This window comes from Oncorhynchus tshawytscha, linkage group LG20 (assembly GCF_018296145.1).
Source record: "Oncorhynchus tshawytscha isolate Ot180627B linkage group LG20, Otsh_v2.0, whole genome shotgun sequence".
In the NCBI taxonomy this organism is placed as follows: domain Eukaryota; kingdom Metazoa; phylum Chordata; class Actinopteri; order Salmoniformes; family Salmonidae; genus Oncorhynchus; species Oncorhynchus tshawytscha.
Genome location: NC_056448.1, coordinates 40,085,325 through 40,101,089, shown reverse-complemented (window position 1 = coordinate 40,101,089; position 15,765 = coordinate 40,085,325). Strand labels below are relative to the sequence as shown.

The window sequence follows — 15,765 nt, the reverse complement described above, 5'->3', positions numbered from 1 at the left end:
AATGTTGTAAACCGTGATTGACCACACACTCCAGCACCTTAAACGTTTGTTTGCTGACCACAATTACATCATAGAAGAAGAAAGTAGAATTTGATTGGTGCAGAACCTGTCAATCTGGATTTGACGCTTGCCAAGTGGGTTATATACTGTGCTCTGTCTGGAAGTTTAGAAAAAATGACTAGATTATTGCTATAATGTCGCTGGTTAATAATGAAAATAGGACTTTTAAATGGTAATATACGTGGAACATGACTGAATTTGTGAGCAGTGATCACGTTGTCGTCAGTAATGTAATTACATTTCCCTGTTATCTATATAAGGTTAAACTGCTAGATCTTGGATGCTAGGTGAATGGCACAGCAGCACTAGTACAGTACCAGTTTCTGGACGATGACGCTTTAGAATGTTAATTTAGAATGTTACTGTGGCGACCTCTAGTGTTCATGGCAAAAGGAAAAGAAAGTCAAATGTGCAGACTAGAGTTGATATTCCACTAACGAGTGAGCCTATTTAGCAATTTATCGTCCTCTTTCATTGCCCCGTGGATTTCACTAACTGAATGAGTCTCATTCTATACTGAACAAAAATATAACCCAACATGCAACAATTTAAAATAATTACTGAGTTATAGTTTACAGGGAAATTAGTCAACTGAAATAAATGAATCTGTCCCTAAACTCTGGATTTCACATGACTGGGAATACAGATATGCATCTGTTGGTCACAGATACCTTTAAAAAATGTCAGTATCTAGCAACCATTTGCTTCATGCAGTGCGACATCTCCTTCGCATAGAGTTGATCACGGTGTTGATGGCCTGTGGAATGTTGTCCCACTCCTCTTCAATTGGCGGACCTGGAACATTCTGTCCTACACGTTGACCCAGAGCTTCCCGAAAAATGTTCAATGGGTGAAGTGCCTGGTGAGTATGCAGGCCATGGAAGAACTGGGACATTTTCAGCTTGCAGGAATTATGTACAGATCCTTGCGACATCATGGGGCTGTGCATTATCATGCCGAAACATGTGGTGATGGCGGTGGATGAATGGCACAACAATGGGCCTCAGGATCTCGTTACGTTATCTCTGTGCATTCAAATTGCCATTGATGAAATGCAATTAATTGTTTTCGTTGTCCGTAGCTAATGCCTGTCGATACCATAGGAGAAATGCTCACAAACAGAGGTGTAAACAAATGAGATTTTTGTGCGTATGGAACGTTTCTGGGGTCTTTTATATCAGATCATGAAACATGGGACCAACGCTTTACATGTTGCGTTTATATTTTTGTTCAGTGTAGTATGAATCCTGTATGTAGAAATGACACGGCAGATAGTCATATAATTATAGTGAGAATAGAAGAGTGATATAGTTTGGGTTTATGGTCTCAATTCTAAACTTTAGTTAGTACTGAAATACAGCGTTTGGGAGTAGTGAAGTGCATGTAGTTCAACTAGTAATGAAACTACATTTTTGCAGTAGCTTGGTGGTCGTTGAACTAAATTCAAATCTTGGTCTTCAGTTAATTACTTTTTTTGCGGTGAAGCTAACTACTGAACCTACACTACTTTTTAAATAAAATAAATACATTGTTGGTATCAGGGTATCAGACCTTCTTAATTCTCACTTGAATTGTTTGGGGGGGTTAATGAGTTAATTACACATTCTGTTAACATCTGACCCCAAAGTCAGATTTAGATATGATAATGTTTCATAAAGTATATTGGATGTGGTGAAATACTTTAGTTAAGTAAACATTTTTTTTCTCTTAAGGGTAGCTTATCTTTTTCCAATGTGCAGTAACTGGTAGTTTGGTAAACTATGATTTCAGAGTCGCTTCCCCAACACTGCTGAAATAATACCTAGGTTCATTGTACCTAACCAGGTAAAACTCCAGACCCTACTTATTATCAAACACTGTGCACTCTTATATGGCCTCTCTGCATGGTCACAGCAGTGGGATGTCACCATGGAGGACAACACAAGACTCCTACAGCTACCAAAACAACAGCTATGTTACCTTGTGGATGTCGGCCATCTTGACTGGGGCTGTGGGTCGTGTTTGTGATGCCAGGCCTGAAAGTGCCCTTTCAGCTCAAGGTATTGTTAGTCATATTATACTTTTTTGAAATACAACTTTTTGTATTTTGTGTGTTTTATTGGACAGAGGAGAGATGGTATGGAAGATGGACAGAGAGGGCCCTCACAAAGGCAGTGGGTTGGATTCATGCTGTATGCTGTAGACGGCGACACTAACTGATGGACCAACCAGGCCTTAGTCCAGTGATATTTTTAACCAGATGCTCAGACAGATATTGACTAGCTCATACAACTACAAACATACTGTACAAGGGAGATCTCTCACACTAAAACCTGTATCCATACCTGTTGTCTTCAAGATGGGAAAATATGAATGAAACAAAGGTCTATTCATTCACTTAGGCCAAAGGACAGGGACATTCACTCAGTTATGTCCAATAGTATTTTGAGCATTGACATGAAAGAACAATATAACTATTATCTGTCACCACATGACTAGTTGTGATGTGAATGTCATTTTATACTCACTGCAATGAATGAGACAAGTCTGCCCAACAACCGGCAGTTGGGTTCCAATGCACTGGGTTTGAGATCAACTCAATGCTGCAGACCTACCCACGAGGTAGAGCCTGGTGGAGGGGAATAACATATACTAAGGCCAATTTTGTCAGCAAGGATTTCTGGAAGGTACAGTATGAATTCCATGTTTATTGATTTATTTGATTAAGTTTATTGGTCAGGGACCATGTAGGCTACCTGTCCAATAAAAACTGATATAAATGACAGAAATATCTGTGTTGACTGTCACGTTCTGACCTTAGTTCCTTTGTTATGTCTTTGTTTCAGTATGGTCAGGGCGTGAGTTGGGGTGGGTAGTCTATGTTCTTTTTTCTATGTTGTGTTTATGTGTTTGGCCTGGTGTCGTTCGTTGTCTCTGATTGAGAATCATACTTAGGTAGCCTTTTCCCACCTGTGTTTTGTGGGTGATTATTTTCTGTTTAGTGTTTTTCGTCACTTTACAGAACTGTTTCGGTTTTGTTTCATTCTCTTTGTTATTTTGTTTAGTGTTCTGAGTTTAAATAAATATGATCATGAACACTTACCACGCTGCTCTTTGGTCCTCCTCTCCTTTAATCGAAGACAACCGTTACAGACTGAGAACACGCTTCTTATTTATTTTAATTTCCAGTATGTGCAGTAAGTCACTGGAACAGTATGCAAAACATTTTCATTTTACCATAACCTCTTTTACAGTCACAATAATGACACACAATATAGGAAATTATTAAGAGATTCTCTACCAGTAATCATGACCAATATCGTCAGAGATGTAAATTAAAAAGTTCCACTGCTGTTGTTCGAGAAGCGCTGCTTCATTTGCTTCTATGCTATGTTCTTTCCTTGTCTTTTGCAGACGTATCTATCACGATACAACAGCGTGACTGTATTTTTGGCCCCCGCAGTGGTAAGTTTAACTTTTTTTTAAAGCCTGGTGGACCACAAGACTCAAACCTGTTCAACCCTGTTCACTGAAGTAAAGTCTTACTTTTGGGCCGGTATTACCTCTCAACACACGTAGGCACAGTATCTAATTCCCTTTCTTCATATCTGTGCCATTTCTGTCTGACAGATGGAAGTTCTAGAGGAGAAGCTGCTGAAAGAGCTTTCTGAGGATGCCATGGTGGTTGTTTGTCGCTTCTCCTTCCCTCATTGGCCACACACCTGCTCCAAGGGGGCGGGGTTAGACCAGGTGTGGGCCTATGTTGTCACCACTGTCCACAAGCCCTATCCTTCGGTGTCTCAATAGGTTACAGTCATATACATTTCATTCGGTTACATAAATACTTTTCCTTAGAGCAAATGGCAATATGCTCATTGCCCCTCTGCATGGTAAGCAATGGTGTGCAAGAAAACTTCTTAACAAATGTTCCATGTCATTTCATTGGCCCCACATAATATTTTGTACAATGTGCAAGTTGAATTAAAAAAGACCATGCTGGCTATTGCTGCCCCTCTAAAGCTTTAATAGTACCTTATTAAATCTTAGTCACAGAATAGAAAGGCGGTTAGCAGAATGTAAAACAGAAGGGAATAAAATACATATGCTTGTTTACGGTGTTTACTATAACTTTGATGCACATTTACTTTGGCTGCATATCCAACAGACTAAAGGATTGCATGCTTGAAGTCTTTTTTTTTAATCAGTTCTCTCGTGTGACCTTATTATTATTACTATTGCTTTTCAAATGTCTCAAGTCAATTTGAAGCCACAAACAAGAAAAATCGCCCTGAGAAAAGTGTTCTATTGAAGACTGTGGTTGTGGTCAGAATGTACCTGCAGATAATTATTAGGATCTATGCACAGCTAAGCCACTAGGTCCAGCTGCAGCAGATGCATCACTATTTTTGATGTCCCTTTGGTAGTTGGCATAAATGCCGTCCTCCTCTTCTTCTGGGGCATCACTCATAATACAGTTCCCCTCACTACCCTCTTGTTCTGGGGCATCACTCATAATACAGTTCCCCTCACTACCCTCTTGTTCTGGGGCATTATACATCATGTAGCCCCCTCACTACCCTCTTGTTCTGGGGCATTATACATCATGTAGTCCCCCTCACTACCCTCTTCTTCTGGGGCATTATACATCATGTAGTCCCCCTCACTACCCTCTTCTTCTGGAGCATCACACAACATACAGTCCCCCTCACTACCCACGCTTGCTGAACAGTTGCCAGCAGCTGCCTTTGGCTCCTCTGGTCTTGCCAGTCGCACATTTTCATAGTCACTCTCATAGCACCCGGCTCTACCACTGTGGCTTCCCATTGGGTAGCCAGCCGCCATAGACATTGACACGTCATCCGTGGGGAATGGGAGTGGTGGTCTTTCCATCACAGGACATGGTTCACTGTTCTCAGAGACTCTAGAGGATTTCGATTGAGGTATGTTGATCTGTGTTAGCTTGGGCGAAACTTGGGAGGTGGGCTGGTCCTGCCTGGTCTGGCGACGCCACCAATAAGCTAGGCCTCCACACACACCAAGCACGATGAGAACAAACGTGACCGGACCCAGGATTTGACCCCTGCTAGTGTGTGGGCAGCAGTTGTCCCCACAGGGGGTTGTGGAGGTGCAGTTTGACATGGTTGGTACAGGAGGATCAGGATAGGGAGCTGCAGAGGAAGGTAGAAGCAGAAATGTAGAGAGATGGAAATAGAATACAGGTGAATTGAAACTTCTAGATGGAATGTAGTCAGGTAGCCTAAAGTAGTGGTATGTATTCAGGTAGCCTAAAGTAGTGGTATGTATTCAGGTAGCCTAAAGTAGTGGTATGTATTCAGGTAGCCTAAAGTAGTGGTATGTATTCAGGTAGCCTAAAGTAGTGGTATGTATTCAGGTAGCCTAAAGTAGTGGTATGTATTCAGGTAGCCTAAAGTAGTGGTATGTATTCAGGTAGCCTAAAGTAGTGGTATGTATTCAGGTAGCCTAAAGTAGTGGTATGTATTCAGGTAGCCTAAAGTAGTGGTATGTATTCAGGTAGCCTAAAGTAGTGGTATGTATTCAGGTAGCCTAAAGTAGTGGTATGTATTCAGGTAGCCTAAAGTAGTGGTATGTATTCAGGTAGCCTAAAGTAGTGGTATGTATTCAGGTAGCCTAAAGTAGTGGTATGTATTCAGGTAGCCTAAAGTAGTGGTATGTATTCAGGTAGCCTAAAGTAGTGGTATGTATTCAGGTAGCCTAAAGTAGTGGTATGTATTCAGGTAGCCTAAAGTAGTGGTATGTATTCAGGTAGCCTAAAGTAGTGGTATGTATTCAGGTAGCCTAAAGTAGTGGTATGTATTCAGGTAGCCTAAAGTAGTGGTATGTATTCAGGTAGCCTAAAGTAGTGGTATGTATTCAGGTAGCCTAAAGTAGTGGTATGTATTCAGGTAGCCTTAAGTAGTGGTATGTATTCAGGTAGCCAATAGTAGTGGTATGTATTCAGGTAGCCTAAAGTAGTGGTATGTATTCAGGTAGCCTAAAGTAGTGGTATGTATTCAGGTAGCCTAAAGTAGTGGTATGTATTCAGGTAGCCTAAAGTAGTAGTATGTATTCAGGTAGCCTAAAGTAGTAGTATGTATTCAGGTAGCCTAAAGTAGTGGTTCTCAAACTTTTCTGTTCCTCCTTTAAGAACAGTTTATGTTAGACTCATACTACTTTTAACACAAGGAGTAGTACTTCAAATCCATGTTGAAATCAGCCAGGTAACTGACTAAAGTCGAGACGGTCAGAAATAGTCATCACGTCCACTGACTGAATAAGTATTTTCTGTGTCAGTGCAATATGCAATACATCAATAATTGGATCTACTTACCAAATAAAACTAGCATGTTTAGGGGTAATGGATTACCAGAACTTTTATACCGACCTTCACAAAAACATATTACTTACTATCCTTTCTTTCATTGTTCACTGTTACATTACAGTGCCTAATGAATGCAAATTAGCATCAGGACATAAAATAGGAATGTTTCTAGTTATCATCACATAGATAGGGATGTTTCTATTTCTGAGGACATAAAATAGTGATGTTTCTAGTTATCAGGACATAAATAGGGATGTTTCTAGTTATCAGGACATAAATAGGGATGTTTCTAGTTATCAGGACATAAATAGGGATGTTTCTATTTCTGAGGACATAAAATAGTGATGTTTCTAGTTATCAGGACATAAATAGGGATGTTTCTAGTTATCAGAACATAAATAGGGATGTTTCTAGCTATCAGGATATAAATAGGGATGTTTATTTATGAGGACATAAAATAGTGATGTTTCTAGTTATCAGGACATAAATAGGGATGTTTCTAGCTATCAGAATATAAATAGGGATGTTTATTTATGAGGACATAAAATAGTGATGTTTCTAGTTATCAGGATATAAATAGGGATGTTTCTAGTTATCAGGACATAAATAGGGATGTTTCTAGCTATCAGAATATAAATAGGGATGTTTCTAGATATCAGGACATAAAATATGTATGTTTCTAGTTATCAGGATTTAAATTGGGGTGGTCCTGTATGGCTCAGTTGGTAGAGCATGGCGCTGGCACCGCCAGGGTTGTGGGTTTGATTCCCGGGGCCACCCATAGATAAAAAGAATGTATGCACACATGACTGTTATTTGCTTTGGATAAAAGTGTCTGCTAAATGTCATATTTATATTTTCAGGACTTAGATAAGGATACATCTACATTTTACCAATCACTCTTATCCAGAGCGACTTACAGGAGCAATTAGGGTGGGCACATCGGCATGTTTTTCATCTAGACAGATCAGGGATTTGAACCAGCAACCTTTCAGTTACTGGCCCAAAGCTTTTAACCACTAGGTTACCTGCCACTCCCTTCCAGTGATCAGGTCTTAAATACAGTGCCTTGCGAAAGTATTCGGCCCCCTTGAACTTTGCGACCTTTTGCCACATTTCAGGCTTCAAACATAAAGATATAAAACTGTATTTTTTTGTGAAGAATCAACAAGTGGGACACAATCATGAAGTGGAACGACATTTATTGGATATTTCAAACTTTTTTAACGAATCAAAAACTGAAAAATTGGGCGTGCAAAATTATTCAGCCCGCTTAAGTTAATACTTTGTAGCGCCAACTTTTGCTGCGATTACAGCTGTAAGTCACTTGGGGTATGTCTCTATCAGTTTTGCACATCGAGAGACTGAAATTATTTCCCATTCCTCCTTGCAAAACAGCTTGAGCTCAGTGAGGTTGGATGGAGAGCATTTGTGAACAGCAGTTTTCAGTTCTTTCCACAGATTCTCGATTGGATTCAGGTCTGGACTTTGACTTGGCCATTCTAACACCTGGATATGTTTATTTTTGAACCATTCCATTGTAGATTTTGCTTTATGTTTTGGATCATTGTCTTGTTGGAAGACAAATCTCCGTCCCAGTCTCAGGTCTTTTGCAGACTCCATCAGGTTTTCTTCCAGAATGGTCCTGTATTTGGCTCCATCCATCTTCCCATCAATTTTAACCGTCTTCCCTGTCCCTGCTGAAGAAAAGCAGGCCCAAACCATGATGCTGCCACCACCATGTTTGACAGTGGGGATGGTGTGTTCAGGGTGTTGGGCTGTGTTGCTTTTACGCCAAACATAACGTTTTGGATTGTTGCCAAAAAGTTCAATTTTGGTTTCATCTGACCAGAGCACCTTCTTCCACATGTTTGGTGTGTCTCCCAGGTGGCTTGTGGCAAACCTTAAACTACACTTTTTATGGATATCTTTAAGAAATGGCTTTCTTCTTGCCACTCTTCCATATAGGCCAGATTTGTGCAATATACGACTGTTGTCCTATGGACAGAGTCTCTCACCTCAGCTGTAGATCTCTGCAGTTCATCCAAAGTGATCATGGGCCTCTTGGCTGCATCTCTGATCAGTCTTCTCCTTGTATGAGCTGAAAGTTTAGAGGGACGGCCAGGTCTTGGTATATTTGCAGTGGTCTGATACTCCTTCCATTTCAATATTATCGCTTGCACAGTGCTCCTTGGGATGTTTAAAGCTTGGGAAATCTTTTTGTATCCAAATCCGGCAAAAGGTCGCAAAGTTCAAGGGGGCCGAATACTTTCGCAAGGCACTGTATATAGATTTCAACGCACAAATGTAAAAGCTACCGTAGAAAAGTAGATCATGTCAACCCACTGTAACAATACAGTGATAGTATAGTACTACCACAATAGTAACAAGATTATAGAACAGTTAAATGCGTCTTACCTTGCAGTAGATTACTTCGACAGTAAAGCGAGACGACTGGAGTTTCTAATTGTCTTATATAGCTACTTCCCTTTCAAACAACCACCTCTGGATTTGGTATGAAAAAAAAAGTGTGAAACTGTCACACACCTCCTGCATATAGGTTTGTCACATGGTGTCATGCCACTAGCTATTATACAGTGTATTTATATTCACACACTGACCAATGCAGGTGGGGGGTGGGTTGTAGTAGAAAGACATAAGATATATTATATTAAGACAGTACATTTTAAATCATAGAAAAACATGGTATTTATTCATGTTTTGTGATCAAACAGTAGAATATTTGATTTGTGTGAAATTATGTAAACTTTATATACAACTGATTGTCATATTGTAATTTGGCTGAGCAATAATTTTAAAAAATACATATTGTCTAGGCCTCTATCTGTCTTCTTTTCACACTGATCATCATCATAATGAGGCACACAATATGTATGGAAGACCCGTTGAGTTCCACTGGGTGGCGTCCTCACCCCTCCAAACTATCAGAAGGGTTCCTATTGAATACACATATGCTAACGAAAAGGTGGTGCTTTTTTAGAATCCGTGTAAGTGTTTTATTTATTAGGGACTATAGTAGCCCAACATCTCGGTCTCTTATTTGGCACCATCATTTATCATCATCTGAAGGTGGTGATATTTTTTGTATTGTTTATTTCACTTTTGTATATATTATCTACCTCACTTGCTTTCGCAATGTTAACACATGTTTCCCATGCCAATAAAGCCCCTTGAATTGAATTGATAAACGTTTCAGTTTGATAACTAGAGATGGGATTGTACCCGAGATTTTCTGATATATATATATACATTTGACATATGTAACGAACATTATATTAGGAACGCTATGATTTGTTTCTTTTTTGTTGTTGTAAATAAGTAAGGAAAGCGCATATGTGTATTTTCATATGGAGCAGCTTGTCTCACAGTATGGATATTATACCTACGAGTTTGCTAGGCAGAGGTGTTGTTGCGCGCGTTCTTCAACACCGATTTGTTGAACATGGTTTGAAGTCATATCACACTTTCACCCCCTCGGCGGAGAGCCATACTGTGTGACGTCGATTGTTAGGGGCGGACACTCCTTTATAAAGCTCGGAGCGACTGTTCAGCGTTCCACATCAAATACAGCAAGTCTCTCTCACTATAGAGTAGACATGGATATACTCAGGAGTATCGCTCACCAACCCACCATGTGTGAACACTCCGTGAACAAGCCCTCCGAGATCAAGAGGAAGAAGTCAGAGGAGCAAATTCAAGCCACACAAGAGTTGTCACGGATTATTACGGATCCAACGAAGGGGAAATGCTATTGCCGAGGAAAAGTTCTGGGCAAGGTAAATTCATTTCAACAGATTGGTTAGGAATTCTACCTGGCTGAGTCTTTAAAAAAAAAAAAAAAAATTGCAAAATTGTCCAGGGAAAAAGTTGTTGTGCATTCTTCATGTTATCATTTGCAGTAGCCCATTGCAAGCCATTTTGATTGATCATATTATGATTTATCACATTATTGGTGTAGAAACTGTTTAGATGTGGGTCCATGCAATTACACCAATGGCTGTGAGATATTGAGCGTCAGGCTACATTGATCCGCTGGTCCATTTTCAGTACATCTTTGTTGATTTACCGATCTGACACTTCTCTGTCCATAGGGAGGATTTGCCAAATGTTATGAATTCACAGATTTGGCATCAGGCAAAGTGTATGCTGCAAAGATCATTCCACACACGCGGGTCTCCAAACCGCACCAAAGGGAAAAGGTATGCGCAATGCTTTATTTGGTTTTATTGATTGTGGCGCATGTCGTGTGTGCATGTAATTTGACCATAGGCCATTTGAATTCCTCAACAGATTGACAGAGAGATTGAGCTGCACAGAATTCTCCACCATAAGCACATTGTGCACTTCTACCACCACTTTGAGGACAAAGACAACATCTACATTCTCTTGGAATACTGCAGTCGACGAGTGAGTTAAACCCTCCCCTAACCTTTACTAAAGTGGTCAATTACCAAATGCAAATTTTCATTTTCTGTTGCAGAATGTTGTGCCTTAATTAATTAGACCCTGTTGACTTTGCTGCCTACTTCCTTGGTTTCAACAGAGGTGACATCTTTTTAACCACTTCCTTTGTTTACCTTGCAGTCACTGGCCCACATCCTGAAGGCTCGGAAAGTATTGACAGAGCCTGAGGTGAGGTACTACCTCCGACAGATCGTCTCCGGGTTGAGGTACCTCCACGAACAGGAGATCCTGCACAGGGACCTGAAACTGGGTAGGTTGGCTACTCACACCAGTCTCTGTTGGATCATTGGGTGAAATATTGTTTTTGTTTCACCATTAATCAAACAAATGGCTGCTCACCATTTCTGTAGTGTTTTAGGACAGTGGCACATCCTTCAGGTCATTGATAGAATATTTGTACTCATTGACTTCTGACTTAACACTGCTTTAAATGAATAATCCTTCTACCTTGCTGAATGTTGCTCTTTTTCTAAGATGTGCGTAGCCAAGTTCATTAGACAGACTGCCTCTTGTGTATATTTCCCCCTCTGAGGTTGTCTTCATTGTCATGACCAAAGTCACTAACCCCCCCCCCTCCCCGTAGGCAATTTCTTCATCAACGAGTCTATGGACCTGAAGGTAGGGGACTTTGGCCTGGCTGCCAAGCTGGAGCCTGTTGAGAACCGAAGGAGGACGATATGTGGCACGCCCAACTACCTGTCTCCTGAGGTGCTCAACAAGCAGGGCCACGGCTGCGAGTCGGACATCTGGGCCCTGGGATGCGTCATGTATGTTTGGTTTGGATACTTCCATGTTCACATTCACCTCAATAGAGCCTCTTGCTTCATTCAGATTCATGTCTGAATTCCCTAAGTGTTTAAGTCCTAACCTGAGATGTTAGTGTATTTTACCTTTATTTAACTAGATATGTTGGAGGCTACTTGGGTTAATCCTTATCTTTGTGTCAGTCAGATTTCAGAATTGTACTATAGGTTTAGGTTATGTACATGCTTCTCATGTTAGGATTCAGCTGTTGAAGTTTGAGTTTAGCTATTCACCTCATGTTTCTTTGGACCATCTTGAGTGAGTGCAGGCAGCTACAATTTATTGGTTGTGATTGTGTGAACACAAGGCTGTTCCCTTGACTGTAAAACGCTGGATAGAGTATAGGTCTGACCCAATCACTGTCCGTCATTAGTGGGGTTACTGACTGTCTCTGTCCATCCCTTGCATCTGCAGGTACACCATGCTCCTTGGCAGACCCCCGTTTGAGACCACCAACCTGAAGGAGACTTACCGATGTATCCGTGAGGCACGCTACACGCTGCCCTCCTCCCTGACGGCCCAGGCCAAACAGCTGATCAGCAGGATGCTGGCCAAGAGCCCTGCAGACAGACCACACCTGGAGGACATCCTCAGACATGACTTCTTCACCCAGGTGTGTTTCATGTTTGGAAAGGGGAGGCTGTGGGAGGCTGTCAGTCTCTGTGACATACTGACCATGCATACACAACACTTATCCCCAGAAGCACACCTCCTTTCTACCCATATTTAGGTAGAGATCAATCCATACTTGGTCCCTGGGCTACCTCGACATCAGGCTAACTTCCATTCCCTTTCTGTGTGTCTCCCAGGGGTTCACTCCAGACAAGCTGTCGGCCAGCTGCTGCCACACGGCCCCAGACCTCCACCACACCAGCCCTGCCAAGAGCTTCTTCAAGAAGGCTGCGGCCGCCCTGTTTGGAGGGGGCAAGAAGGACAAAGCCAAGTACTTGGGGACTTTGAGTAAGTAGTACTTTAAAGGTACTCCCTGTCTGTGTGTGCTTATTATCCTAGTGACATGTTAAGTATTGAAAGGGTATTTGAGTAGTAAGAAGGGGGATGATTTAACTTTCACATTCTCAATAAATTGCAATGGAACTTGGTCTACTTGCTCCAATACATCCGCATACATGTATCAAAGTAACCTGACAAATGCACAAAAAAAATAATTGGTTAAAAACAATACTGATCTTACCTATGTAGTGGCCATCTTCGTTACATTTGACACCATTTTCTAACTGCCATTTTTGTTCTGCACACAGATAGAATGGCCAAAGAGGAAGAGGAGCTCACCAGGCTGCGGAATGACCTGAGGAAGACGTCTATCAGCCAGCCTCTCCCCAGACAGGCATCGGAGAACAGCATCAAGCCCCCTGTGGCCCCCACCATGGCCAGGCCAGCGGCCTCTGTCAAGGAAGGGGTCAACGGCACCAACAAGCAGCAGCTGAGGGACACAATCCGTTTGATTGTCAGAGGCACCCTGGGCAGCTGCAGTAGTGAATGTAAGTGCAGAGCTAGACTTGGCTTTGTGTAAAATTGCACACTATTCCCTATATTGTGCACAGTTAGATTTATTATCTTTTTTAAGTATGAGTGGATTTTTAAAGTGTGCCAGTTACATTTGAGACAATGTGCAGTCTTCTTTTTAGAAGACTGAGAGAGGATAGATTCCTAGTTCAGTAGGCTGTTTTTGAAACCAAATGTAAACATAGAGAATGGTCTTTGATATGTTTTGATTGGTCTGCAGGTCTTGAGGACAGTACCATGGGCAGTGTAGCAGACACTGTGGCCCGGGTGCTGAAAGGGTGTCTGGAGAATATGCCGGAAGGTATGTAATAAACACAACAATGAAGATGTATTTTATTTATATCACCCTGGCAACCTAAACATGTAATTAAAATGAAACCATATAAGAAATTAAGAGATTTTTCTAAATTCTGTGGTATAGTATTGAGTTAATGTTTTCCCCTCCCCCTAGCGGATGACCTTCCCAAAGAGAATCTGGGCAGCAGCTTCCAGTGGGTGACCAAATGGGTGGACTACTCCAACAAGTATGGCTTTGGCTACCAGCTGTCGGACCACACCGTGGGAGTCCTCTTCAACAATGGCACACACATGAGTCTGCTGGCAGATAAGAGGTGAGTAGTGCCACCCTGTCTGAAGTTTGGTTCCAGATCTTACTAATGCATTGGACAATAGGATGGTCAATTCCAAAGCTATTAGGTAGAAAAAAGGACATGTTTGGCCTGGTCGATCCCTAGGCATTGCTATTACTTAGCCATTCCATTCTCACGTAAGGTGTTATCATGCCATTGGTATCCCTCACTAACTGTTTTCCCAAATTGTGTTTTCTCCAGGACCGTTCACTACTATGCCGAGCTGGGCCATTGTTCTGTCTTCTCCACCTGCGAGGCTCCAGAGCCATTCATAGGCCAGGTCACCATTTTGAAATACTTTGCCCATTACATGGAGGAGAACCTTATGGATGGTGGAGACTTGCCCAATGTGACAGACCCCAGGGCCCCCAGGCTCTACCTGCTGCAGTGGCTGAAGTCCGACCGGGCCCTCATGATGCTCTTCAACGACGGCTCCTTCCAGGTACAGCTATATCGCTTATGGTCTTATTTCTAGATGACTGTTCTCTAAAATGAGTAGGGAGACATTTTAGATTAACCTCTTTGACTGTGCTTCTTGAAAGTGGGGGACAGAAACTCTCTGATAATGGAAAAACAAATGAGAATATATTGAAACATATCCAGCCACACTTTCACACACGCAAACTCCTCGCTTTCACAAGTGCAAGCGCGCACACCTCTCAAAACAAATCTCTGATCTGACTAGACTGCTAGACACACGCCTCACCACAGACCGTCTACATATTCCCACTGCCATGTGACAGAATCCTTGCTTAGTTGGTACTCCTCCTAACCTCCCTCTCCTCCCTTGCAGGTTAACTTCTACCATGACCACACCAAGATCCTCCTGTGCAGACAGAGTGATGAGTACCTGCTCACCTACATCAACGAGGAGCGCATCTCCACCAACATGCGCCTGAGCACCCTCCTAATGGCCGGCTGCAGCGCTGACCTGTGCAGTCGCATGGAGTACGCACTCAACATGCTGCTGCAGAGGTGCAACTGAAGAACCAAGACTGCAGCCATTTTGGGGGCTTTGGTGTTTGCGTGAGAGGTCAAGAGGCTGGGATTGGTTTAACGGGAGAACTTGTTAATTGACGTGGCTCTGTTGTGGTGGGAAGTCTGTGGCAGCATGGATGGAATGGAGGTACAAAGAACGCATCCCTTCAAGGAAAGCCAAGAGAAAAGGCTGGTAAGAGGAGCAGGACAATGCTGGGCTGGATCCAGATGATACAATGCAAAAAGGAACTGAAACGCTAATGGTTTTTTTAAAGGACAATCTTTTTGTGTGGTTGCGGAGTTAGGTGTTTTGGTTAAGGCGAGGCTTCAACAGGGTGGGGATGAATTGAGTAGCTCTCTGCAGGGCAGAGGAGGAAACGTGTTACTGTGAAAACATTCCACAACACTAGGTGGGGAGTTGGCTTCTAGCCAGGTGGTCTTTTGCTAAGCCAATGGCGTGGCTACAACTGTGCCCTACTGTGACATCATCAAAGGTAGAGAAAGCCAGAGGACCTTCTGGACCAATGCCATTTCACATAGTGTACATGAATAGATTAATTTATTACATGGTGCAGTATTTATTTAATAAACAAACTCTCTTTGTATATATTTTGTGACTGATGCTGTTTTAAATGTCATGATTTTCATTAAATCATAGTTCTGTCTTTACTCTCCCTCAGTCCTCTATTATGATTTAACAATTTAGAGTATGTCCATATAAAATATTGTGGTTACCAACCAAGGGAATTAGTTATTGTTTGTAGTCCCATTTAATTATATTCAAGTGTGTTCATTAAGCTAGTCTAAACCCAATTTGGATGTGCAGCCTCCATACAGAACTCAATAGCAGAAAATGGTAAACTTCAATAGTGTACAGGTCATCTAAAAAATATATATATTTTTACATAGTATATTTTTCTGACTACTCTATATCCAGACCAATTAAATGATCACATACCTATGACT

At 41.8% G+C, this 15,765-nt stretch overlaps 2 protein-coding genes across 2 annotated transcripts; both read left to right on the top strand.

The window, feature by feature from the left end:
• The first annotated feature begins 765 nt into the window (after positions 1-765).
• Positions 766-4,046, top strand: LOC112219787 (ATP synthase subunit C lysine N-methyltransferase-like). Its single transcript, XM_024381296.2, has 4 exons — positions 766-922; positions 1,954-2,099; positions 3,454-3,504; positions 3,670-4,046. Exons 2-4 carry the CDS (start codon positions 2,067-2,069, stop codon positions 3,844-3,846), a joined length of 261 nt encoding a protein of 86 aa, XP_024237064.1. The 5' UTR covers positions 766-922; positions 1,954-2,066; the 3' UTR covers positions 3,847-4,046.
• Positions 4,047-9,945: 5,899 nt separating this feature from the next.
• On the top strand, positions 9,946-15,468 carry LOC112220000 (serine/threonine-protein kinase PLK2). Its single transcript, XM_024381530.2, has 12 exons — positions 9,946-10,176; positions 10,492-10,599; positions 10,691-10,807; positions 10,985-11,114; positions 11,448-11,631; positions 12,083-12,281; positions 12,478-12,628; positions 12,928-13,167; positions 13,413-13,493; positions 13,644-13,803; positions 14,023-14,263; positions 14,615-15,468. The coding sequence occupies exons 1-12, from the start codon at positions 9,997-9,999 to the stop codon at positions 14,804-14,806; spliced, it is 1,983 nt and encodes a 660-aa protein (XP_024237298.1). The 5' UTR covers positions 9,946-9,996; the 3' UTR covers positions 14,807-15,468.
• Positions 15,469-15,765: the final 297 nt, after the last annotated feature.